At 26.8% G+C, this 26,563-nt stretch overlaps 12 protein-coding genes across 12 annotated transcripts; 3 read left to right on the top strand and 9 right to left on the bottom strand.

The window, feature by feature from the left end:
* Positions 1-6,181: 6,181 nt before the first annotated feature.
* On the top strand, positions 6,182-6,430 carry VNE69_06068 (putative SP-containing membrane protein; the record flags this gene model as incomplete). The annotated part of the gene is made up of 1 exon (XM_065473820.1): positions 6,182-6,430. One exon carries the CDS (start codon positions 6,182-6,184, stop codon positions 6,428-6,430), a length of 249 nt encoding a protein of 82 aa, XP_065329892.1.
* A 245-nt stretch (positions 6,431-6,675) lies between these two features.
* VNE69_06067 (syntaxin-binding protein) lies at positions 6,676-8,058 on the bottom strand (the record flags this gene model as incomplete). Its single annotated transcript, XM_065473819.1, has 1 exon — positions 6,676-8,058. One exon carries the CDS (start codon positions 8,056-8,058, stop codon positions 6,676-6,678), a length of 1,383 nt encoding a protein of 460 aa, XP_065329891.1.
* A 19-nt stretch (positions 8,059-8,077) lies between these two features.
* Positions 8,078-9,004, bottom strand: VNE69_06066 (uncharacterized protein; the record flags this gene model as incomplete). The annotated part of the gene is made up of 1 exon (XM_065473818.1): positions 8,078-9,004. One exon carries the CDS (start codon positions 9,002-9,004, stop codon positions 8,078-8,080), a length of 927 nt encoding a protein of 308 aa, XP_065329890.1.
* Positions 9,005-9,332: 328 nt separating this feature from the next.
* Positions 9,333-12,314, bottom strand: VNE69_06065 (calcium-transporting ATPase; the record flags this gene model as incomplete). Its single annotated transcript, XM_065473817.1, has 1 exon — positions 9,333-12,314. The coding sequence occupies one exon, from the start codon at positions 12,312-12,314 to the stop codon at positions 9,333-9,335; it is 2,982 nt and encodes a 993-aa protein (XP_065329889.1).
* Positions 12,315-12,620: 306 nt separating this feature from the next.
* VNE69_06064 (proteasome subunit PSB3 (PSB3)) lies at positions 12,621-13,238 on the top strand (the record flags this gene model as incomplete). The annotated part of the gene is made up of 1 exon (XM_065473816.1): positions 12,621-13,238. The coding sequence occupies one exon, from the start codon at positions 12,621-12,623 to the stop codon at positions 13,236-13,238; it is 618 nt and encodes a 205-aa protein (XP_065329888.1).
* A 292-nt stretch (positions 13,239-13,530) lies between these two features.
* VNE69_06063 (uncharacterized protein) lies at positions 13,531-14,343 on the top strand (the record flags this gene model as incomplete). The annotated part of the gene is made up of 1 exon (XM_065473815.1): positions 13,531-14,343. The coding sequence occupies one exon, from the start codon at positions 13,531-13,533 to the stop codon at positions 14,341-14,343; it is 813 nt and encodes a 270-aa protein (XP_065329887.1).
* A 384-nt stretch (positions 14,344-14,727) lies between these two features.
* Positions 14,728-14,937, bottom strand: VNE69_06062 (uncharacterized protein; the record flags this gene model as incomplete). The annotated part of the gene is made up of 1 exon (XM_065473814.1): positions 14,728-14,937. The coding sequence occupies one exon, from the start codon at positions 14,935-14,937 to the stop codon at positions 14,728-14,730; it is 210 nt and encodes a 69-aa protein (XP_065329886.1).
* A 206-nt stretch (positions 14,938-15,143) lies between these two features.
* Positions 15,144-16,259, bottom strand: VNE69_06061 (protection of telomeres protein 1; the record flags this gene model as incomplete). Its single annotated transcript, XM_065473813.1, has 1 exon — positions 15,144-16,259. One exon carries the CDS (start codon positions 16,257-16,259, stop codon positions 15,144-15,146), a length of 1,116 nt encoding a protein of 371 aa, XP_065329885.1.
* Positions 16,260-16,629: 370 nt separating this feature from the next.
* VNE69_06060 (uncharacterized protein) lies at positions 16,630-17,037 on the bottom strand (the record flags this gene model as incomplete). Its single annotated transcript, XM_065473812.1, has 1 exon — positions 16,630-17,037. The coding sequence occupies one exon, from the start codon at positions 17,035-17,037 to the stop codon at positions 16,630-16,632; it is 408 nt and encodes a 135-aa protein (XP_065329884.1).
* Positions 17,038-17,312: 275 nt separating this feature from the next.
* On the bottom strand, positions 17,313-18,611 carry VNE69_06059 (uncharacterized protein; the record flags this gene model as incomplete). The annotated part of the gene is made up of 1 exon (XM_065473811.1): positions 17,313-18,611. One exon carries the CDS (start codon positions 18,609-18,611, stop codon positions 17,313-17,315), a length of 1,299 nt encoding a protein of 432 aa, XP_065329883.1.
* Positions 18,612-19,411: 800 nt separating this feature from the next.
* VNE69_06058 (monothiol glutaredoxin) lies at positions 19,412-20,026 on the bottom strand (the record flags this gene model as incomplete). The annotated part of the gene is made up of 1 exon (XM_065473810.1): positions 19,412-20,026. The coding sequence occupies one exon, from the start codon at positions 20,024-20,026 to the stop codon at positions 19,412-19,414; it is 615 nt and encodes a 204-aa protein (XP_065329882.1).
* Positions 20,027-21,572: 1,546 nt separating this feature from the next.
* On the bottom strand, positions 21,573-22,379 carry VNE69_06057 (putative SP-containing protein; the record flags this gene model as incomplete). Its single annotated transcript, XM_065473809.1, has 1 exon — positions 21,573-22,379. One exon carries the CDS (start codon positions 22,377-22,379, stop codon positions 21,573-21,575), a length of 807 nt encoding a protein of 268 aa, XP_065329881.1.
* Between the last annotated feature and the right edge of the window lie 4,184 nt (positions 22,380-26,563).

Genomic DNA, 26,563 nt, shown 5'->3' with positions numbered 1-26,563 from the left:
TGAATTCCAATTTTCAAATATATGATCTATAAAGATGAAAATAAACAAATCTGTATAAAATAAAAAAGTTTATTACTTGTCAAAAAATACTTCATTTTATGTAATTGTTTACAATAAAAATGTAAAAAAAACTAGTATAAAAGTATGTAATAACTAGTTCTTGCAATTGGCAACGTTCATTTTTTACAATATTATATAATTTATAAGGTGCATTTAGCCCAGTGGTAGAAATCAATGCTTCATTGAGCAGTGGCTGGATTCGATTCCCAGGGGCACCAAAATTGTTAGGTGCCCTTAGCACAGTGGTAGAATGCAATGCTTCCATTGAGCAATGGCTGGGTTCGATTCCCAAAGGCACCAAAATTGTTAGGTGCCCTTAGCACAGTGGTAGAATGTAATGCTTCCATTGAGCAATGGCTGGGTTCGATTCCCAGGGGCACCAAAATTGTTTCTACTTTCTATGATGCAGTTGGAACAACTCAGATGATGAAAATGTCCACGATAATCATTAAGTTGATTCAATGAAACTTGTGTGTGTCCAGCCACAGGGGGATTAGCATCTAGTGTAGAAACGCACCTCAAGGCCAAAAAGCAGCATCGCCCTTTGGTGACTTAATGATACATAAAAGTATCTAATGGGTACGGCCCAGTTGGAACCCATGGCTGGTGCACTCTAGAGTGGGATCCTAGAGCTAACTAAGAGACTAGACGAAGTAGGGCAATAGAAGGTCTCGTAAACCCTATCCTACAAGATTCTGTAACATGGTGGCCGAAACTAGTGGGAGACTGGTGGTCAACGCAGCTAATAAAACCGCCGGGCTGGGGATGTGGTCGTGTAAGGAGCCGTGTGTGCAATACGGATGATTGTAGGGACCTTTGAGTCAGTACGATGATGTATCTCCTCGGGTTATAGATAACCATGCCCGTTAAGTATATCCGCTGTGAGGTCACTCTGGACGCGATTTGAGGTATAAATGGAAAACGTTCTCCTAGAGATAAAGTCCAATGGATACGGCGGAGCTTGCTGCACCGGCAAGTGTATGGAGGGAGTTTTAGTGAGTAATAATCTCACAGTACCAGTTGGATGAGGATCACGCCCAAATCCCTCTGGTCCCTATGTAAGGTTTCTCCCTACCTCTTACTTGCAAGGAAAAAAATAATTTATAATTGATAGCATTTCTGATCTGCGTAGACAATATGAAAGTTAAATATTGAAAATATTCCCCTTAACAAGTAGCTTTCTATAAAAAAAGACCTCATAGCAAAAAACAGTTTTAATTTTATTGGCGATTTGGAATATTGATTTGTTTTAGATGTATAAGGGTATTAGATGTTTCATATGAAATTTTGTCACATGACCGTTCAACCCGCACATTAGAAAAATGAACCCGCATTATAAATTTAAAAAAAAGGAGAAATGAAAAAAAATTATACAACAAGAGACTTAACAATTTATTTTGAATAATAAAAGAAGATAATTTAACGTTAATTTTTTGATATTTGGTAAGAAGACGAACTGTAAAAGGTACTGCTAGTATTCGTTCTGGTTTATTCCATGCCTAGACCGGATACCTCTTTTAGCAAGAGACTAAAATCACTCAATTTGTTTGGTATTGTGTCCCAGGATCCTTAAAGTTTATGTAATTAACGACGTTATTTACAGCCCTGTGCTCCATGCCCGTGATTTGTCTAATGCGATATCATATGCTACCATTGATCAGTGATCACAATAGAACTGGTAATACATTATCTTGCATATCCTCAAATAATAGACGCATTTCTACTAGCCACAGGACACGTAAGGCACACGCTGTTTCTGCATATTAAAATTTTAAACTACTTTAATCTATTTATTTTTTAAAAAACTCATTTGATTAACAAATTTTGTTCTTACCAATTATGTCCTTTTTTTATAGTGAAGTCCACTTAAATTTTCAATGCGGGCTCCAAACGTTCATGTACTAAATTTTTATATGCTTAAAAATAAAACAAAAGACCTTTGTCAATGGATGAAGCGATTTAGATGATTCCATGCCATTTCTACGTCGGCATTTTTCTTTTAACCAATTATAAGAACAATTAACTAAAAATACATGCGGAGTAAGTTAGATTTAATAAGTATAACAATTTTAGTCACATAATATAAAATTTGCAAAAAATCCACATACAAGCCCAAACCAAGGACTTTAATTGTTCTAAAAATATCCTTTAAACTAATTTCCTCATAACGCAAAAGTTAAGAGTTATAAAAAAAATTAATTTAGTTTTCAAAAAAAATGAAGTTTATAATTGTAAGTAAGGGTTTAATTTAATAAATATGCATTAATAACAATAATAATTGCATGTCAATGTAAAAAAAGACAAAATATAAAATTCAAGTTGCACTTATATTGATACTTTGTATGTATTTTAGCCCATATAATAGACACTAATATTTTTAAATTACTCACAAAATAGAAATCTAATCTCAAAATAAAAAATATATCAAGAGCCATTTATCTATTAATTTTAACTATAACCATAAAAAGTTGAATATTTATAAAGAACAAAGATATGTAATTTATACACATTCAATGATTTAAATGATTTATGATGTATTTTACAATATGCAATAAGAATACGAACAATATTAAAAATATTATCTTTATGTTTATTTCCCATATGAAGAAATACAGCACATTCTTTTAAGTTAAATAACATATCAAAATATAGATTTTAACCCCAAACATTATTTCAAATGATCTTTTAGTATAAATACTAGGTTTATTGTTTTTATAAAAACTGAAATCATATTTTAAGAATTAACGGCATCTTTCTATTTTAAAAGCCTTGAATATGTTTTTTTATTCCAAGTGTTTTTACAAATTAGTAAATTTTAAGATGTCAAATGTATCAATTCATACAACGTGTCGATATTTGATATGTTTTTTTTTGCAATACACAGTGAAAACAATTTACACTTGAAACAAAATATTTATAAAATTTATTGAGCTTTCTACAGATGTAATTATAGCAAAAAATGAATTTTTTATTTAATTATAAATTTTTTGTTAATTTGATTTTGACATTTTTTATAAGATTTGCTCTAATCTAGAATTCTATATTATAGAGTAATAGAAACATGTAAAAAACATATTTTTCAATATACACTTAAATATATTGTCTAATTAATGAATTAAAAAATTATTTTTTCAAAATTTTAAGGATTGTATACATTGAAAAAAATTAACCCATATGAATATTAATTTAAACTTATTCTCTTATTTGTTGGCCAATGTATTTTTCAATACAGTCATATCATCAATTTATACAATAGACCTATCGGACAATAATGACCCACCAATACAAAATGATTATTTCACAAATATTTTAGAAACATATGAAAATGGACGAAAAGCTAAGTTGTATGAAGCATTAGTTGTTTTGGTTTTGATTTTATCGTTTGGAGCATTTGTCGTAATTTTGAAGTGCATTAATTAGTTTTAAATAAATGCTATTTTTTATTCCTGTGAAGTATTCAAATTTTATAAAAATGTTAAATTCTATTGCAGCGTATAGCATGTATTGAAGCAACAAAGACTTTTTACTAATGATATTTATAAATTTTATAACATTTCTTGTGTTTAGCAAAAAGAAAGAAAAAATTAATAATAAATTTGAATAACTGCCAGTGTTGACTTGCTAAAGTCTAAAATTAAATTCCAAATAAAAAATTTTTATTCATTCATGTAAATATAAATATTCAACGAGCGTAATTATGTTAGTAATGACTAAATATTACAGAAAACCAGCATAAGGCTGAATTATATATTCATTATTTAAAGTTCAAGTCTTATCTATCATACTTAAGAAGTCTTTAGTGTCTGTATATTCGGAGTAAAATGAGACTACGCCTAAGAAGTTTCTTGAGAGGAAGAAGTAGCCAGAAATAGAAATGTACTGCCTGAAAAAGTAAGTCTAAAGGAAATGCGCATAAAAAGTGATTTATAGTCTGAAAATTCTGAAAGGGTTAACAATAATAGTTAGAAACTTCTAAGATTCAATCTCATAAATGAGACTGGAGTGTCTGTACTAATAAATTAAATGAATCTAAATTAATTTATTGATAAATGCACACTATATTTTATTTTAGTGATATTTTTGTTACGTCATAACTTAAATGTGGTTAGACCCACCCCAGCGAGGGTACGTCTATTAAAATTAAGGGATGTTTCAAATGTATGATATTCATTAAATTAAGTTTTGCTACCTTCCTGCACGCTTTTCCTGTTTAAAGCCTTCTTAAATAATAGTAGTAGGAGTTTTTGTCAAAAACATTTTATTGCAGAATGGATATCGACTTGAACTATGTCTAGTCCTCGTTGTGCATGTTATTTTTATTATTAAAACTGTTAAATTATCAATGTGACGATCTTTTGTTTATTTGAACTCCCATCTATTTATAGAAAACATATGCTTTTTAAAACTGTCTGAATATAATAAGATGTCAAATATCTCCATGCGTCTGACGTTTTGTTTTAATCAAATTATATATATTATCCTTACTTTCACAAAATGATACAATTAGTCTTTAAACTTAGAATTTTTTATTTTTGGACAAATTTTGTTCTTCAGCAAAATAGCATTTCATATATATATTTGTAATTTTTTATAAATTTCATTATCATCTCTTAATGTATGTTATTAAGATTAGAAAATCATACAATATAAGATATACGATGTTTTAAAATAAGTAGTAAATTCAAAATTATACAACAAACGAGTTCAAGTATTTAATAATTTAAAATTTCTGAGGCCGTATATAATTAAAAAAAATATACCCATATGAATATTATTAAAAACTTGTTCTATTATTTGTTAACTATTAGCTTTCTATATACAATCTTAGCTTCAGTTTTAAATACAGTAGACCTATCAGTTTATAATGCTCCACTTTTACAAGATGATGATAGCACAAATGAAACTTTAGAAGCTTATGAAGATGGTGACAAAGCTAAATCTTTTGTCGTTTTTGTAATTTCGATTTTAATTCTTTCATGCGTGGCTTTAATTCTAGCTGTTAAGTGTGTTTATTAATTTGAATAAATGCTTTCTAATATTTATGTAAAGTACATCCAAAAGTTATATTTTAGTAAAAAATTTTGTATAATTTGAAAATTATATTGCAGTGTATTACATATAATTTAAGCAATAAAACTTTTATCGATGTTATTATAATTTTCAACATATTCATCTTGCGTTTGATGAGAAAAATTTAAACATGGAAGTTTTATTAATGCTAGTATTTAATTACTATAGTCGAGAATAGAAAACGAAAGAAATATTATTTTTGTATGAAAATCCGAGTCTAATCAAAAATCTGGCGAAAAAATTCCATAAGTGATGTTGCGAGATGAAGAATACTGCAATATCATGGAAAACACATATGGAAGCTGAAAGTCCTTTCATTTTTGACGTTTACACAATACCAATTGTACTAATATTTTAGAGTCTATGTCAATAGATTAAAATGAGGTTACGATTAGGAAGATCTTGGAAAGTAAGAATTACAAATATTTGCTGAGAAGGCATGTTCTAAGGAAAGTGCGTCTAGTTTAAAGTTTTGAAAATTTCAAAAAATTATAAGATCTTTGACAATAACAATTACCCCTGTAAGAGTTAATCAAGATAACGAGACGAACGTTATATTAGTTCCAAATAAAACAATTATTAAATTTATATAATATACAATATTTTTGTATGTAAAACTTTTAAGTACGATAAGTGCTTTTTAATGAATAAAATAACCCATTTTTTTTAAAAAAAAATCAAATTAATTTAAAATGTCAAATGTCTCGACGCGGCCGAAGTGTCTAAAATTGACAGATATATATAACATAATTATCACTAATATTTAATAATTATACATAAGCCTTCAATTCTGGCATTTTAAGTCCATAAACAAATTTTATTATTGAAAAAAATTATATTTGCATTTATATGTAAATATTTTAGTTTGATTTTGACAAATTTTTAAAAATAACTGACAATATGTAAATTTTATTTAACTGAGTCATATTACATAAAATATACAGCAATTTACGCTTCATAAGTGAAGTCTACATAAATCTAATTACGCCTAAATATGCAACATCATAAATTTTTTTAATATACTATTTAAATAAAAAAAAAATTAACCCATATGAATATCATTAGAAATTTATTCTCTTATTTATTAACTATTCTATTTTTAAATAAAGTAGTATCATCCGTTTTTTATACAGTAGATCTATCAGATTCTAATTATAAGTTATTAAAAGATGATAGTACAGAAGATACTATAGAAGCTGATGAAGATGTTACAAAAGGTAAATACTATGTCGTATTTGTGGTTTCAATTTTAGTTCTTATTTATTTGACTTTAATTCTGACTTTGAAGCATATAAATTAGCTTTAAATAAATCTTTTACAATATAATTAATATTTACAGCTTTTAGCTGGTGTAAACAACTATATAATAATTTTAAAATGTATTTATTGCGTGATTATTACAATTTATATTCAAAAAAAAAACTTGAAAAAATAAAATAATAATTTTAAACTTCTGATTATAAAATGTATGTTTTTTGTATATAAAATTAATATAGCTTGCATTTTAGTAACAAATATTGCCTATTTATAGAATTAACCAACATTTTATTTATTTATATAATCTTGCGCTCTTACTATTTTATCACTTCCTATCACAAATTCAATTCCCAACTCGTCACTTAATTTATATATGCATTTTATTTCTTCATAAGTAACTCCGCCTTTTATGTAAATACACCATATATTGTCACCTTTAATTTCTTTTTTTACTGATATCAAATTTGTTTTTCGTAAACTTTGTACTGTTTTCTTTTCTCTTTCTACTTTATAAAAAGGTATAATCTTTTTATTGTTTTTTATATATTCACGTAAAGCCACAGAAATCGTTGGCTCGAATTTAGACACTGCGTAATTGAACTTGTAATCATACGAAATGGGTTTAAAATCGCCTATTTCTATATCAAGATCTTTCAAAAATTCCAAATCTTTCATTTCTTCGTCTGTATATTTGTGTCCACTAAGTTTATAGAGTAAAAATATTCTTTTTCTATCATTTTCTTCAATATTTTGATTTTTTAATATTTTTAAAATTTTTTCATTTTTAATTTTTTCTTTAGTTACAATTGATTGTTCGATATTGGCGAATGTATCAAAATAATCAAATTTGGCGTAACATTCTTCTGTTAAATCGAAAAATAAGCGTAATCCTTTATTAGTTTTCATGGTTTCTGGTGCGTCCATGACTGCTTTCATTAAATCTTTAATATTTTCATTTGGTTTTGTTCTAACTTTCTTCACATAAGATTTTAATAAATCCGACATTTCTCCTAAATGCGTGTGTCTTAGGTCTTTCCACAGTGTTGTGTTCCCGTATTCTTCATAAATTTTTTTCATGTCAGTTATATTGATATCTTCTAATAAAGGTTGGAAAGTATAAAAATGTAATAAAGGTGTAAATAAATCTATACTACGATCAAATAATATCAATTTTCCTAATTTATTATTGTCATCTGTAAGTATTTTACTGTATTTCTCTAAATTTCTATTTGTATATTCAACAAAAAAATATGAATTTAAAATATTACAAACAGAATTTAGGTCATCAATTTCACTCAAAAAAAATCTTTCTTCCATTGCTTTTATATTTAAATGTACTACTTTACAAGAAATTTCATTATTAAGATTTTCTGGTTCACATAATGAACATACGTTAAATGAAGAATATTTCTTATTAATAAAGTCTGAATTTATTATTTTTGATATTTCGCTAGTACATTTAACAAAATAAATTACAGGAAAATCGGCTTGATCACGATTTTCTTCTATAAATTGAGACATGACGATATTATAAGTTATAAACTCAGATTTAGTAAAAAGATTTTTTAATAATTCTGCACATGTCTTGTCGTAAATTAGAACAGGCCAGTCAGTGTTATAAGTCAAGACATCTGAAATAATTTTTTGTTTAAAAGTTTTTTTAATGTCCATTATAGGGGGTTTGTTTTTTCTAAATAAGTTCTTTATAAATATTATTTTTAAAAATAGATTTCTTTACAGAACATTTGTAAGTAAAAATATATCTGTCACCATATTTACAGAATTCAGAGATATTGAAATGTTTTTTTTGTTCTTCTGTGAGTCTATCAAAACATATTCCACCAGAAATTAAATGTTCATCGTGAAATGTGTCTGATAAATTTTTAGTAAATTTAAAAGGCAACAAGTTGTAAATTGGTATGTTTTCATTAAGAAGATTTTTATCAATTAAAAAATTCGTTAAGCTTTTTAGGTATTTGTCCGTTATTTCAAAAAACGGTTTATCTATTAAATTAATATCACTTATAAATGTTCTAAAATGTTTTGTTAGAATATTATATGACTCATTACATTCCTTTTTGTACACAGTATTGTGTATTATTCCTATGTCACAGTGTTCAATTCTGTATTCCTTAAAATTTTTATATTTTTCTGTTTTTATATTAAATTCATAAAATTTCGAATTTTGTATTTCGCGCTCAGTCAGCTTTCTATACGCTTTAATTAGAAGATCGTGGAATTTGTCTGGTACGAGGCTGTAGTTATAATGTAGCACTTTTTGACCTGCTTTTTCTAAATCTGAAAAATACACCAGAGATTCTTTATCTACAAAAAAATTAGATAAATTTGATTTAACGAATGGTTCAATTACTAATTTCCTATTGTAAGATAGTATTCTTTGCAGACCTTGTCTTTTTATTTTATATCTGAAAATACTGGTAGTATTAGAATTTACAATCAAACAAATGTCATTTCTTAAGACACGACCCAATTCAGAGATTACTAGTTCAGAATATTCTTTAGAAATTGGATCAAGTAAATATTTGCACAGTGTCGACTGTTGATCGTTAAATTCTTTTTTGATGAAAAACATTAAAATAATAAAATCTATGATCATTTTCATGGGGTGAAAAATTATGAATTTTATAACGGCAAATTAAATGTCGTTATTAATTTATTTTTTAATCAATAAGATGACATATTTTTTTAAGAATGTAAATATTAATCAAAGGTATAACAATTTACAAAGTTAATTGCCACTACCTAAATCAAATAAATTTATATATTAATGTAATTAAATTATTGAAATTTATATAATAATGTAATTTTCAAATAAATTCATAAATGCTGTTTAAAAAAAGGCTATTCTAATTTTTATACAGAAGAAGTAAAAAATTATAAACTAGTCGAAATTATTTTTATATATAAAAAGTCAATATTTTTATTTATAATAATAAATAGTTAAAACACATCCTTTCAACTAAGAAACAAGCGCCCACATCTAAAATTATAACTGCCCCTATAAAAGTCTTAAGCTCTCCCAATGGCACCACTTCCATTAAACTGTTAAATTCCTCATTAATTTCCAATAAAAGATAAAAAATCATCCCAAAAAGCAGTGTAAGACACCCCAAAAGCCTTTTGTTTTCCATCAAACTTTCTCTAAAAGGTCTACCAATATAATTCACTAAGAAAGTTGACACTTGTTGTGTCGTACTCAATAAAAACAAAGCAGTGTTCGTCAAACTGGGCTTAAATTTTTCTTCATAAATTAATGTCTCAAAATTTTTAAGTTTTTTTAGTACCACTAAAAATGATATTATATGTATACTGACTTGTAAAAAGATAGAAGACATGATATACTTATTAAAAATAGTAGTAAGAGGTCTTTTACTACTGATTTCTTTAAGTGGAACATTTTTAGTCAAAAATGTAAAAGCTAATGCCACAAGCATCCCTGAAGCTACTAATTGATATTCACTGAATCTGATGCCCATACAGTCCAAAACTGAAAGAGAAAAGGCGTTTACTAGAGAATTTAAAGCTAAAATTTTGTACATTTGTATGGTCGTGACTAGCGCACTTCTTCCTTGACGAATTATGTTTAAAATGCATTCTAGAGATTTAGTTTTAGCAGTAAAAGGCGCCGCCACACTGGCGTCGCCCATTTTGACTTGCGACTCGTCGTTAACTTCCTCAGCCAGTTTTTTCAAGAAACTTTGTTGAGGCGTAGTTTGTTCTTTCAAAACAACTTTTGATTTTGCACTAACTTGTGGTTCTAACAAAGCCACACCAACATGAGCAGATTTCAATGCACCCACGTCATTTGTCCCATCTCCGCACATTAAAGTATAAAACCCCATTTTATTATATTTCTCCACTATTTTTTCTTTCTGTTTCGGGTCTGCTCTAGCAAACACAAGATATTTCTCAAATTCGTCAGTATACAAAACTTCATTTATATCATTTCCTTCTACACCACATTCTTCATTTTTATTAATTATTCCCAATTTTGTAGCCACTGTCAAAGCAGTCAACAAATTATCACCTGTGATCATTAGAACTTTATGACCACTATCTTTCAAATCTCTAATAGTTTCAAAAGCATGATCTTTAATTTTACAATCAAATAAAATAAATCCAGCAAAATCCATATTTTCTTCTACTTCTTGTCTTACAAATGTATTTCGTTTTAAAAATTTTTTATGTGCAAGGGCGATTACTCGAAATCCTTCGTTGGCAAATTTTTTATAGTCTTCATAAAAATCAGGAATTTTTTTCAAAAAATTTTTTACTGTTTCGGGGGCGCCTTTCATTGACACGTAAAAATCTTTAGATTTTTCATAAACCACAGTCATTCTTTTTAATTCTGAAGAAAATAAATATTTCTTTTTTATATTATACTTCGTATTAATCGTCTTATTAATATTTTCAATAAAATTTTGATTAGGCATTTTTACCTTTTCTAAAACATTAATATTATTAGACTGTAATATGATTTTGTTTATATAATCTTCTACTGCTGTTTCTAATGGATCACCAGTCAATTTATTGTCTAATTTTATTAGTGTATGACAAGTTCTCAATACATTGACAGTTTCCGCAGTTGTATGATGAATTTCTTGTACATTTAAGACTGTTTCTGTTAGTGTTCCAGTTTTATCAAAGCAGCACACGTTCACTTTGCCCGCAAATGGAATTCGAAAAGGTTCCAGACAAAAAATCCCCAAATTTTTTAGGGCGGCCACACAAGCGTTGACTGCCATGCTCAGTTCTAAAGGCAATTCTGTTGGTACGACGTTCGTGATTATAAGAATACATTCTAAAAATATTTTGTAACCTGTTTTGCCCATTTTTAAACCTTCTCTACAAGTGTAAGTGGCCGATATTATGGCGAAAAATAGTAACATTCCTATAAATCCATAAGCTTCCACATCATTGACAGTTATTTCGTCGTTTGTCATCATTTTTTTTATTAATTCGCCTTGGACGGTATCAAATCCTGTTTTTAATACAAAACATTCCACGAAATTATTGTCTATTTTTATTAGGTCTGTCCCCGCAAAGAGGACGTGTTTCTTGTCTTTTTCTATATCAAAAATTCGGCTTTTTTCTACTTCCGAAATATCTTCTTTAATAAGTGGTATTGATTCTCCAGTCAAAATGGCTTCATTTACAGCACAACTACCTTTTTTTATTAACAAATCGCAAGGTATTCTTATACATTCTTTAATTTTTATTATTTGTCCCGGTAAAATATCAACAGAGTCAATTTTTTCTCCATTTTCTAATTCTACTTGTATATTTTTATGATTCATAGTTCTAAATTGTCTCAAAGTTATTATTCTTTGATAAACTAGTCCTGCTTCTACAATAATAAGCATTATTATTGTAAATAATGATTGGTAAATGTATTCATCAAGACACCATAAGATACCGCAGAAGATTTGGAATACGAAAAATGGAGTGGTAGCGTGTTGACAAAATAAATCTACAAATTTTGGTGGATCAATTTTATAAAAATTTTTTTGAAAATTTTTTAAATATTTTGGATCAACAAAAGGTTGATTTTTATATTCAGAAATGTAATAAGAGAAATTTCTTGTTATATTTGGAGACAATTTTATAATTTTTTTATTTTCTATAAAAAATTTTGATTTTTTATATAAAAATGTCGAATTTTGAATTTTACACAATTTTCCATTGTAGAAAATAAAAGAAGGCGTGTTTGATGAGACCATGGTGAAGAGAATTTTAAATTTGTCTGACCAGCAAGTCAATAAAAAAAAGAATATGCTGAAAAGCGTAGTAAAAAGAGGGATTATGTGGTATGATTTTGTAATGCCTATTAAGATAGGGAGAAGATACATAGGAAATATGTAAGATCTTTTATAAAAGGCTTTTTGTTTATAAAAAGAGTGTCTCATTTGGGGTAAAAAAATTTAAAATTATTCAAATCAAATTGTCTGTCTTTCATAAAGAGTCTCAAACTTTTTTAATATGATCAATATAAGACATATTCTTAAGTACATTGTATACTTGATTATATTCTTAATACATTTTATACTTGATCATATTTTTAAATATAAATCATACATTAATTACATCTTAGAATATTATTTTACAATCAAATTAAAATGTTATTTTACACATTATTTACTCATATATCTTGATAAACATGTTATTTGACAAATACAAACAATTCCATAATTTCTAATTTTTTATACCCTCAAATGAGTGATATTTCTCAACATTACGGTGGCTCTTTACTAGCCATGATAGGCAAATCTTCAGTCGCTTTTTTATCAGACAAGAGACTCGGCTCAGGCCCAATTTCAGTAAGCAAAAATTTTACTAAAATTTACTCCCTAACCCCCAGGCTTTTCTTCGGCTTCACAGGCCTCGTCTCAGACGGAGAAATGTTATTTAAAAAGATACGGAAGAATTATAATTTGTTTGTACAAGACAATAATAAAGACATGGAGCCATCAGAATTGAGTAATATGATTTCTTATATTTTGTATCAGAAGAGACTTCAGCCCTACTATGTGGCAGTTATAGTGTGCGGGATGACTCTGGATAAGAAGCCTTATGCTTCTAGTATGGATTGTATAGGAGCCATGAAAGAGACAAGTGAGTTTGTTACTTCTGGTACTGCGAGTAAGAACTTGATGGGCTTGTCTGAAGCCTTGTTCTATCCAGAGATGGAAGATGAAGATCTTTTTACTACTTCAGTGCAGACATTTCTGAATTCATCAGATCGAGACACATTTGGCGGGATGGGCTTTGAGTGCCTCCTGATAAATCCAGAGGGATACAAGAGAAGGGAATTTGTAGGGAGATGTGACTAAATAAAGAGATTTGACAATATAATATTTGAATATACCTGTATAATACAGCTTATAAGCATATTACAGTAATTATAAATATATTTCAGAATTATAAATATATTTCAGAATTATAAATATATTACAGCTTATAAATATATTACAGTAATTATAAATATATTTCAGAATTATAAGCATATAAATAAGTGCAAGTTTCTTATTTTTTTAATCTACAGTGTTATAAACAAAATTAAACCTCATCACAATCTAAATCTTAGAAATGTACATATGACCATTTTTATGTTTAGACCCCTTTATGAATCCTATACAGGAAAACATTAAAGAGAGTGTTAATATTAAGGAAGAAATAATCAGTGTCTTAAATAATAAGCCTCCTTCTAAATACATCTTCTTCTTTCAATATGACAAGTACAAATTAAATGACTTGGATTCCCGGGATCTCCTTGATTTTTCTATTCCTTTTCTAAATGGGAAATATCTAGAAACTCAGAATAGAAAACAGGAGAGCATCGAGGAATATGAAAACTACATGTTCTATATTGAAGATCTGAAAGATCAGGAAAAATATAACATAAAATCGAGAAATGATAAAATAAAAATGTACAAAATTAAGAAGTCATTTAGATTTGACTTTATAGACTGGGATGATAAAGAGTGGATATTGTCACTACTAGAATATTTGTATGTAGTAAGTATAGAGACAGTAAATTATCTAAAACTTGAGATAATATTTCAAGAAATGCGCCAAAAGGAAGAACAAGAAGATTTCCATAGAAAAATAAATAATTCAAAAAAGACTCTTACTTATAAAAATATAGAAAGGATTGACAAAATAGACGAGACTCATAACAGTACAGGAGATAAGACTCATAATTATAAAAACATAGAAAGGAATATTATAAATAGAAAAGACATGCTAAAAAACAGAATACAACCAAAATACACACTGGACCAATTTGCGGAAAAATTATTGAAAAATATAAACGAGAGGCCAGAAATAGAAAAAAAAGAAGAAGAAAGGGAAAAAGACTTGGAGGAACTGAGAAGACAAGACGAGATAAATGACGAGAGACATAATACTAGAGGAAACACTGAAAATATAGGATAGAAAAAAAAGACAAGAGGAGAAAGATTTTGAAATAAAAATATGAGACCTTACAATTTTATAATTATGCAGGAAATTTTTTCTATTTATACTTTTTTAAGAAATACTTTGTTTGTTAACAAACAAACTCATAAAAACACAAATTACTAAGAATACACGTACATATAAAATAAACTATGCATAAATTGTAGTATAAAATAAAACAATCAAATCTAAAGTTGTGGAATAATTTGAGATTTTTTTATATAAATTTGTATTATAATTAATTTTAAAACTTATAATTGCAAAATAAAGTAAGAACATTTCAAAATAATTAATTTTAAAACTTATAATTGCAAATATAAAGTGGTAAAATTAAAAATAGAGTTTTTTTTATAAAACTTTTAATTATTCTGAATCATCGTCGCTTTCGATTTCACTGTCGCTGTCATCATCATCGTAATCACTGTAAGATGATTCTGAACTGTCGTCTGATCCAGAGTCGGTTAAACTGCTATCTGATGTGCTGACTTCGCTGTCTTCTGTTTCTCTGTCTCCTTCTACATTTTGGTTAGGAATAAGTTTTTCTTCTTCTTTGTTGAATTTTTCACCGGACATTCTGATGGGTCAAAAATAAGAAAAAAAGAAAAAGGACAAATGAGAGCAAGTCAAAATTGAACTAAATCTATTTGTTAAAAATATTAAAATATTATTATTTTAAAATGCATATTTTCATTTATTTTTAATATTAAATTTATTTGTTTAAAAATTTAAATATTAAATTTATTTGTTTAAAATTTATGTATTAAATTTGAATATTAAATTTATGTATTGAATTTATTTGTTAATTTAGGTATGTCTTTTACTTCATAATACATTTTACTATTCCTATACTCACAATAAACAAGTAATTCCATCCTCTTCTCCGCTTCACATCTTCTCAGCATAGCCTTGGCTATGTCATTTTTACAAAGCAAGACAATTTCCCCACTCTCGTCTCTTACCAAATATTTGACAACAAAAACCTCGTCAGTTTCCAGTCCGCATTCGCATTTCTTACTCGTTTTTATTAGTCCACACGGCGTGCATATTTTAATAATCTCGCCATTAAAAGGATGATGTCTCAATATCTTTACTTGTATTTTATAATATCCCGAATCTTTAATGTCTTTTATAAATATCAACTTATTATTCTTGTAAAGATCTCCATTAAAGCAAATAATTTTATCTTTAGGCTGTCTGCCTCTAGACTTAATTTCATTTATAATTGACTCGTCTAATACCTCTGAAATACTTGACAGAGGACAATCTGACAGATCAGAGCAGATTCTGTTCATTTCTGGCTTGATTTTCAAGTTAACTAAACAGTAAACAGAATTTTCTGATAAATTTAAAGCTTTTTTGGCCAATTTGTCCCATACCCTGACATATAAAATCATATTATTTTCATAATATGCTTTATTTTCTGATTTTTTAATACTCGGATTTATTGTGTAATCAATAAATCCGAGTATTGTAAGATTTTCTGTCTCTTTTTGTTTGTAAATTAATATTCCTATGAATTTTATATATTCAGAATAGGTTAGGTCGACAATTTTTCGAAGTGGAAAATCCACATTTTTACTAGTATTAGTTTTATTGAGTTTTGAAATTTGACCTTCTTTATCTAAAATATAAAAATTATTACTAAAATGTCGTATTTTTATTATTTTTAAAAAGTCGCCTATTAAAAAATCATGTTCATATTTTTTACTATTAAAAATTTTTACAAATATAAAATTTTCTTTCGGGTCGTCGGCGACTTTGAGTGTCATAACGAAATCATTCCCTTTAGATTCTTTCCACGGGTAAATCGTCAATACATGGCATTTTATGTTGTATAATCCGGAATATGATAAATCTCTGATTTTTGTGTAAATTAAATGATCATCAGAAGACATTAAAAGGGCAGAAAAAAGACAGACTTATTACTCTTTAAAAATAAAAAATTGATATTTTAGATGCGATATAAAAAAAAGTAGACAACAAATTATTTTTAAAATGCAATATTCAAAAACAAAGATGTATTAATTACAGCTTACATTTGTAGAATGAAAACAAATTATTTTTAAAATGCAATATTTAAAAACAAAGACATAACAATTACAGCTAATATTTGTAGAATGAAAACAAATGTAAAAAAATTAGTACGAAATTAAAATGTATGTAAACAAATTCTACTATAAGTTATAAAAAAAAAACAGTAAATAAATTTGTCTATATTATAAAACAGAATAATAATAATCAACAACAAAACTTTTCTTTATTTTGTTATACAAATTTGTCAAATAATTGTATAAACAAAAAGACAATATCAACATGAAAATCATTTAAAATTATAAAATCTGTCACATATGGCCCACCTTCTTTAATAACCCAATAATTTATCCCATAAAGAAGCCTTGCAGCTTCTTCTTTATTTTGTTTATTCCAGTCATCATTGCCCAAAATTAAATGGCTTAAATTGTTAAATAAAACTTTAAGATTTTTATTTTTTAAAAATTTTTTTTCTGAATTTTTTATTGTTGAGAAATTTGTGCTTAAAATTTCAAACAAGTCTTTTTCAATATTTGTATTAAAAATTTTGTCAGATGATAAAGTTAAAAGATCGTATGAATTGGCAATACAACCGCCTAGAGTTTCCTTGTCTAGATTGTTGAGAAAATCTTCTTGTTTCATTTAGAAATTAGAGGGATAAGAAAAAATGAAAGACTGCACTAGACGATAAAAAAAAACAAAAACATTTGTAGAATTTTATATAATTAATATTTGACTCTTTAGTGTTTATTTTCAAACTATAGTTATAGATTGATATTAGTAACATAAGTTCGGTGTATAATGGATTTTAAACCCTTTTTGAAAAGCACCTAGAAATGATACATTCCATTTAAATGAATGTAAGCCTGTGTCTATTTTAATAAAAGAATTTACAATTTTTATTTACTACATTAAGTTTAATTTTTATATTTTTTAAATGCTGGGCTAGAATCTGCAAATGACAAATTAGCAAAGAACGAAGTATTTGACTTGCCTAAGCGGAGAAGAGACGTTTTTCTTTTATTATTGTTTTTTACAATCGAGTCAAAGTCATTTTCCTTATTCGTAATAGTTTTCATTGGACTACCATTTTTAGGCTTAGAAGTAATTTTTTCTTTAGATTGAGTTTCTTTAATTGGATCCTTTTCTTTAGAGTTTAAACTACTTATTTCTTTAGCACCTGTCGTTTTCTTAATATTTGATTTTGTACCAGTCGTACTTTTCTGACTATCGCTTGGTTTTAAACTGGTTATTTCTTTGGCATTAGGCTTCTTTTTAGATGCTCTTGTATTTGTAGTACTTTTCTGACTATCACTAGGTTTAATATTTGTTTGTTTCTTAATAATTGATTTCGGATTTTCCAAAGTTGGTTCAGAATTTGTTTGTTTTTTAGTAGTAGGTTTTGTACTTTTCAGATTTGATTTAACGATCTCTTTCTTATTATCTTGTACTTCTGATACATCTGAATATAATATTTCATTTTCTAATATTTCTTTCATATCTTCTTCTTTTACATTCTCAACAGGTTGGTTTTTATCTTTCTTTTGTTGATTGATCAATTTATCCTTAATTTTAAGACTCTCTTTCAATATCTTAATCGTATTATCTTTTACAACATCATTACTAACATGTTTATTTTCTTTTAATACCTCTTTAAACTCTTTAATTTCTTCATTAATTAGCATGTTTTTACTAATAAATTCATTTTTAATATCATCAAGTTTCATATTTAAATTTTCGAAAATTTTTATTAGATTATTTTTTTCATTAAAAAATTTTTCTTGTTTAATATTTGCATTTTCCAGTGTAGAAATAATTTTCTTCAAATTGTCGTTTTCATAAGAAATTTCTGTAAATTTTCTTTTATAATCAGAATTGTCAGAATTTTTTTGAAGATCAGTAACCTCTTTTTTTGTTTTAGAAATTTCATTATTAAGTTTTTCAATAATTTTTATATTTTCTTTTTTAGTTTGTTCAAGTTCTTCATACAGTCTTTTATTTTCTGAATTTAAAGCTTCAATAATTTTATTATTGGAATCATTTTCCGCGATTTGTAATTCTTCAAATTTTTTGTTTAATTCAATATTTTCATTTGTTTTTTTAATTAGGGTTTCTTTAAGTAAATTTATAATTAATTGGCTTTTAGTAAGTTTTAGATTATTGTATTTGTTTTCTAGTTTTCTTGTGTCATTAATTATAGTCATCTGTTTACTCATGGGTTAAAAAAAAAAAATTAAAAAATAAAAAGTGATATCAATGATGGGAACCGGATTAATGAGAGTACTATCAAAAAATAAAATATTTTTATAAATATAATAGAATTTCGTAATATCAGAAAAGGCTACATCCAATGTTTTATAACAAGACGGTTTTATAGTTAAAATTCCTCATAAACACACTAAATAAAAATCAGGGCGATTTATATATACAAAAAAAACTTAATCTGTTTAAAAAAAGCCTACTTGTCATTGCATATCTTGATATTAACAAGGGGGGGGGGTCATTGGATGATATCTGAAGAAAATCATGGGTAGAACCATTTAAAGTCTTATCTTGTAGAAAATAAAAAAGGTATTATGGCTCAGAAAACTTTTTTTTAGTTAAACATATTTTGTGAAATGAGTTATAAAGTTAACTCTAAAATTAATATTAAAGACGAGAAGAAGGAACTGCCAAAATTATATTAACAGTCAAAGTAATCTAGACAATGAAAGAAACAAAATTGAAATAAAATTTAAACGCGAATTATGGTATCAAAATAAGTCTCAGACTTTTGTAAAGTATAAAATTAATTGTAAAAGTAACATAAGTGGTTAATAAAAGGAAATACAAAACTATAAATTGTGAAACAAATTTTATGGCATTTAAATAAGGCGACGAAATTTGTAAAGCCAATAATTAAACAGTAAAATAATTTGAATGTTCAACAAAGAGAAATAAAAAGCTAAATTAAATCTGCTTATGATTTGGGACAAAGAATTAAGTATATAAACTTGCTATTTTTATTCTATGTTTTTTATTTTGAATCTCGTAAATTTTTCAAAATATGAGATATTTTTTTCTGTACGAACATCTCTTCAAATACTTCTAATGTTCCTAAACATTGTCCATCTATAAAAATAAATGGCAACTTTCTACTATTGACAAAATCACATATGTAATTACTCAATCTTCTATTCAATAAACAGTTATAATAACCAAAACTAATATTTGTCATGTTTAATTTGTTTATTATTGACATTAGATGGTTTGTCCTCTCAAATTCTGTATCTTTTGGTGTTCCTTCTATAAAAATGTGTATTTGGTTTTTTGAAATCATATTATTAACTCTTGTTTCTAATAATTCATATTTTAGACTATTAATCTCATGAATTAATTTCTTTATAGGCTCGTTTGGTAAAATCATGTGTCTATAATAAATCGCCACTGGTAATATAGGAATGTTCAAATCAAACATTAACCTACGTTTAAGAAGTGGAAATGATCTAACGCATATTTTATAAGCATTTTCCGACATATATCTAGTCATTTTAGTAAATGATCTTGATTGATCTTCGTATATTATGATTTCATCTTTTTCTAATAAATCGTAAAAATCCTCCTCCTGATCAAGTTCTGGTATTAAATACATGTATGAAAAAAAAAACATTTTATAAAGAGCATTTTAACACGTCACCATTGGATATATTTGAAATGTACGCTTTTTTATGATTAAAATAACATGTGGAATTATTTAAGCAGGTTTTTTGTTTTTGAAATTTTTTTTGTCATATAGTGTAATTTAAATTATTAAAAAACAAAGAGTTTTAGAATGAAAATTATGTTTGAATAATTTATGAATTAAATTTTGACAGGTGAAAAATTTTAATATTCAAAAAAGTCTATGTTTAAAATTGAAAACATGTGCAAATGTTTTGATTTTAAGAAATATTTGTTTTTTATACTTAATATTTTTTAAAATAAATTTTTAGTAAAAATCAATGTTCTTTTTAATACCTTTCTGAAAAACCAACAAAAAATTCATAATTAGTAAGTTCTTAGGTAAAATCTTTTATATATGCTGTCAACGTTACATCTATCAATATTTTAATTTGTATTAATATTATTTTTATACTAGGCAAACTAGATTATATTTTTATAGAAAATTTTTTCTAGAGCTCTGTAAATATTTCCCTCCAAAACCGAAAAATGTTTGACAGTTATTAGGAAATTAGTATTAGGAGGTTTTTTCTTAAAATAAAAAAAAAATATTCATAAACGCGAAATTTATGCAAAATAAAGATGAAAAAGATATAATATACAATTCAAATAACATTATAAAGCCTTTTATACTAGGGATTTTGCTTTATCCTACTTTTATTTATTTATATATATAGACCCTATAATACTTCTAAAAGAGACAAAACATCAAATGTAATTAAAAAATTAAAAATTTTTATAGCCAAGAAAACATTGTTTCAAGATTCAGTCTTGATTGGAAAAAGCTCTTGCCACGTTGAACACCCCATATAGAAAAATTTTACGGTTAAAATGAATTTAGAGAAGTGAGATATTGTATAAGCATATTTCAATTAAATTTTTTAAACGTTATACTGTGATGATTTTTTTCTCGTTTTATATGTTGTTCTATAATTTGGTTAAATCTTTTTTTTTTCTGTTTTATGATAAATCTTCTTTATTGTCTTCCTTTCAAATATTTTATTAGTTTTTGTCCTTCGTCGTTCCTAGTTGTCTTGTAGGTTCCCAAATTTTCTGTATTCTAAAATATCATCATAAACATTTGCGGAACGTAATATTGACATATGTAATCCACACATTATAACATTGATAATTTCTACATATTTCGCATTTATTTTTAATGTCAAAAATTGAATTTTTAATTCGAATAAATTGTAGAATGTAGTGTTTTGAGCGCTAGATAGCTGGTTATATTTTTTATCTTACTATTTTCAAAATTTTTGTGATGTATCATTCATTTTTAATATTAATTTTAAAGTTGAAAAAAATAATTCTATAAAATTTTCAACTAAAAGTTAACGAAAAATATGTTTTTAGATTTAATAAATATTAAATAACAAATTTGACGTGTGTCAATAAAACAATATGTTAATAAATTTTATTAATGCCAGAACAAAAAATGACAAATTATAAGTCTTATTAACAATATATTTTCACCATTAAGAAAATATATCTCTGTTTTTATATAAAAAATAGACAGCACCCGCTCCAACGCTAATGCCCGTACTAACCAATGCTGATTTTTTAATAATATTCATTTTAGACGTTTTTTTCTCGTCTTCTACAGTTTCCAACGTATCATCATTAGTTTCCGTATTTTCATTGGTCTCAGTTGTGTTGACTGAATTTGTATCATCCTCAAATAACTCTGTGCTCTCATAATCGGGCTCGATTTTCTTAGTTTCTTCTTCAAATTTTGATTCCAGCGAGGAACTCTCAGAATGAGTTTGTTCAACATAAACTATTTCATCGGGATTTATATCTTCATGTTGATCTTCTATAATGTCATTCGCTATTATTATTGGATTTATACTCTCAACGTGTTCTTCAAAAACGTTTACTTCAAATATCTTTACCGTGGAAGAAATTTGATTTTTGATATCTAGATTTACACTATTAAACTCAGCAATAATCGATCTTTCATCATTAATTATAATATTCCCACTTTTACATGATGCCGGTATGTATTTATTATAGAAAAAAACATTTTGTTGTTTGTTATAACTAAATCGTAGTTCTTTCCCTAGATCATAGTCGTCGATATTATTAAAACCAATTTCATCATTAAAATTTTCACAACGATTTAACGGATATGTTTTATCATCTGTTGTACAAAGTTGAATAGAATAAATTTCAGGAAGTGTGTAATTTTCTAACACGAGTATAGCTATATTGCTGGGGGAATTGTGAACATTAAATAAATGAAATGTATTAATAACCACCTCAATATAAACAAAAAATAACATTTGAAGGGTATATATTAGAAAATTAATGACAGAAAAAACGTTGATAATTATAAAAGTTTGTAATTGATCATTAAACACATTTTTACTATGTATAGCGTCTTAAATTTTTTGTTTTTTTGCTTTATATAGTTTATTAAAGAAATTTTTTTTTTAATATTAAAAAAAAATATCATTTACAATTTATTGAATTATGTAAACTACACGGCTTTTTAATTATGAAATTCATTATAATAATAATAATTCATATAACATGCTTTTTTCATATTACAATGCTTTTGTTTAGTTCAATATATTTTTGTTTGTTATTGAATGACGTCTCTAATATTTTTGGGTAATACTATGATGTAACCTTTCCTTTTTAGACTAATTTTCAGCAATTTAAAAAAGTTATATGATAATTACTGTCATTGTAAAATATCTACAGAGAACAAGCACTTATAAATTATAATATTTTTTTCAAAAGACAATATTACATCTTCAATGTAAAAAATAATGAGAACGCAAACAAATTATAAAAAATTATACTATTTTTAAAATGTCAGAATTGTTTTATCTTTTTTTGTAAAAAAAACATGTTTATAACCCTTTTAATACTTTCTTTATACAATCAGTTATATGTATTTTGAAATATTTATAAAATCTAAGAGACTGCATTTTGATATATGATCATATTGTTTATCGAACTTTGTAAAACAAATTTTTAATGATACACAAGAGCATTTCTTATTCTGAGCATATTCTTGTTGATAAAATTTTCTAATATATAAAATATTTAAAAGGACGTTTATTATTATACTTTAAACCGAGCTCTTTAGTGGTATGTATATAATTTGTTGATACTACGAGGATCTGGTATTTCTTACTTGTTGTAAGTGAGCTTTCCCATTTTACACTCCTACTTAAAAATTAAAGTTAGATTACAAATTTTAAGATACTTGAGTATCATTAGAATCGAAATCCGCAGTCTAGGCTTAGAAAACTACTCTACTTATTTTTTAGTTATTGTGTGGTATTTATATTCGTAAAAACACGAATTTTAATAGGACCTAGTTTTACACGCATCTCTTCTTTAATTGTTGACTTTTAAGCCAGTGCACTAACAGCACAAGTTTTTTCTTCCTCTTTGCAGAAGTATATTCTCGTATCTGTATTTGATACAAGAATAATATTTTAAGTCTTTTTCGGATAATAAACGGGTGTATGCTTCGTAGATTGGTTATATTCTCATTTCCCGATGTACAATATAAGTTAGTCGTTACAGCATCCCATTATTGCTCAAAAATGATTCTTATCGAGGAGTTATCTACAAGACTTAGTTCATTTTAAAATAAATCATATTTTCTTAGATTTTAATTTTCGAATATAGTGAGTCGCTAGTTAATTATTCCCCCCTACGTAATTAATATTTTTTTCTTAATGCTCCTCACTTGAATTTCTAGCTATTATGAATGATTAATTCGGCCTGTGGTATAAAAAATGTCTACTTTTATTATAGTTCGGACATTTCCATGAAATTTGCACTAAGTGTATCCGTATCTTTTTAGGTTTTAACACATATATAATGCATAACCAGCGGGAATATATCTAAATATCTCTTTCTGTTTTTCACAAAAAACCAACATTCGATCACACTTGGTATCCTAATAATTTGATTTTCTTACAAAATCCACAAAGGATAAATGTCATTCTAGTATAAATATATTTCTATCATGTAAGAATCAATAATAGCCACGGATATCGTGATAATACCATTTGACCAAATAAATAGAAGAGTTCCTAATGCTTACTAATGTAATTCTCATAGCTTTCTAGATTTTTACATGTTTTATTCTGAGATATATTGTGTTCTAAAGGGCTTCACTAGTATCTTGTATGTAATTAAAACACACTTACATACTTAATCTAATTATTATTATAAGTAAAACAACTTGAATTCATCTTTGCTCAAATTTAATATCACAGCGTGCTTCAATGAGATTGTTTTGATTAATTGTGCCGGAATATTAGTAGAGATATACGAACTATATCTTAAATGCTACAAAGGCTCTTTCAATTTAGATTAAGTTAGGTGGTCATTTTTGCTGGGCGGCTGTAGATGAACTTTACTTAACCGATAACTATCAATATCAAAATCGTATTTTTAATCTATTGGCTCCATTTTTAGTAACCCTACGTGGTAGTTTCTTTATATGAATACACAATTAATAATAGCCCGAAGCAGTCTTGGCCATTTAATCGAGTCTCGCCCCTTTTATAACCTACGTATATTATTCTTTGCACTTATCAAAAATACTTCGTTTGACAGTAATAGAAGTCTTCTAGTTACTTCCGAATATTATTATTTTTTGCTCTAAATTACATACATCATCATTACAGTCAGAGCTATACTTGCTTTTGTTCTTCCTAAATTCCGGCGAGAACTTTCTAAATTTCGTATTAATGGGATTTAAATCAACTTCTGTTTTGAGAAGAGCTTAAGATCACGATACAATTTATATTTGTTATATATGCCTCTTCATGGCTTGTAATACCTATTTTTAGGCATACTGGTTTTCTGTTTTATCCAAGATCTCATAGGTAACATGAGACAAAGACGAGTTATATTTCTTTTATTATACCTAAATTCAATCGTTTTAAATAATATCTTGTGAATCTTAAAATTCTATATGTGGGAAATTAGGATCAGCCTCTAAGAATCTACCTTTAAATTGAGATAGACTAACTTGCTAATAAATGTTAACAGGCGATCATGATCTACAAAACTTCATAATTTCATGACATCTGTCCATGTGGGATGGAGCTTGTTTTATGAAATTTATTGGCTGCTATATAAACTTCCATGGTCGTTATTTTGCTGCTTGAGACGACGGACTCATTGATATAAAGCAGGCTTCTATGTGGCTTACAAAAGGAAATATAAGCCTAAGAGAGGAAGGCAACTGATGTGCACTACAGGATCGAAACATATTCTTAAAAAAACAGAAAAATGCCCACACTGTCATGAGCATGCAAAGACAGTAGATCATATTGCCTCCCAATGTGATCGTATGCTTCCACATGATTACATTAGACAGCGCAATGAGGCACTGCGATGCATACATCAGCAGTTATGTAAGACGTATGGATTATCCCATGCGTAAAGAATTAGAAATCATTCATTCCAGGAATGTGTAGTTAATGCGTATGGGGAAAAGTCCGCCAAAGTGGAAAAGTCCGCCACCGTATTTAAGAAAATTTGAAAAAAAATAGCCCTTAAAAGGAGAAATCAAAATGAATAAATTTATTGTAAAATATCATCTTTAAAGTTATATAAGGATATAGTTTCTTTAAGAACTTCCAAACAGTCATTGTCTTTTAAATCTTCTATTTTAAGTAATATTTTTGAATTTCTTGTCTTTGTTATGATATTGTTTTTCTGGCTTTTATTATTATGTTTGTATATTTCATTTAGAAAATCACGGTTTCTTAAACACGTTAAAAGCTCAGTTAGACTTGGATGTGGTGATTTCAATTCTCTTTTTAATGAAGAATTGAAACCTTCCGCTCCATTATTTGTAAATGGTATATCATGTTCTATTCTTTCTTTCATATCGTTATAACGGAAAAAGTCTTTATTTAACCAATTTGTTATATAATAGTTGAGGAATTCTTTAATTGCATGTCCATTATAATCTCGACATATTAATCTAACTAAATATTTAAATGTAATATATTTTTTTTCTTCAATAATGAACATTGAACAAAGCAAACATTTGATATAAAATCTAAAAATTGTATCATCCTTGTATAATTTAGAAAATCCCAATGATTTAAATTTTTTGAAAACCGCCTGTGAATAATGAAATACACAAAATCTTATTCTGGTGTCTGGATATACACTATTCAGTGCCTTATGTATATTCAACTCACCATCTATTATCATATTCCATTTTTTTAACATTTGCTAAATTAAATAGCATTTTAAAAGCTTCCACATATGATTCATATTTTTTATTTGGCAGCAGAAAATAAGCAAAAGGAATGTAAGTATATTCATCTACAAAAAATACTACGAAAAGTTGAAAAAAGGCTAGAGGTGACGAGTAAAATGTCCCATCAACTGCAAAGACCTTCTTATTCTTGGCGTTGTTCACATTTTTATCAGACCAGCATGCTATTATTCTTTCTTTCGCACTAAAATAATT

This window comes from Vairimorpha necatrix, chromosome 6 (genome assembly GCF_036630325.1).
Source record: "Vairimorpha necatrix chromosome 6, complete sequence".
Classification (NCBI taxonomy): domain Eukaryota; kingdom Fungi; phylum Microsporidia; family Nosematidae; genus Vairimorpha; species Vairimorpha necatrix.
This window is presented reverse-complemented; position numbering and strand designations above follow the sequence as displayed.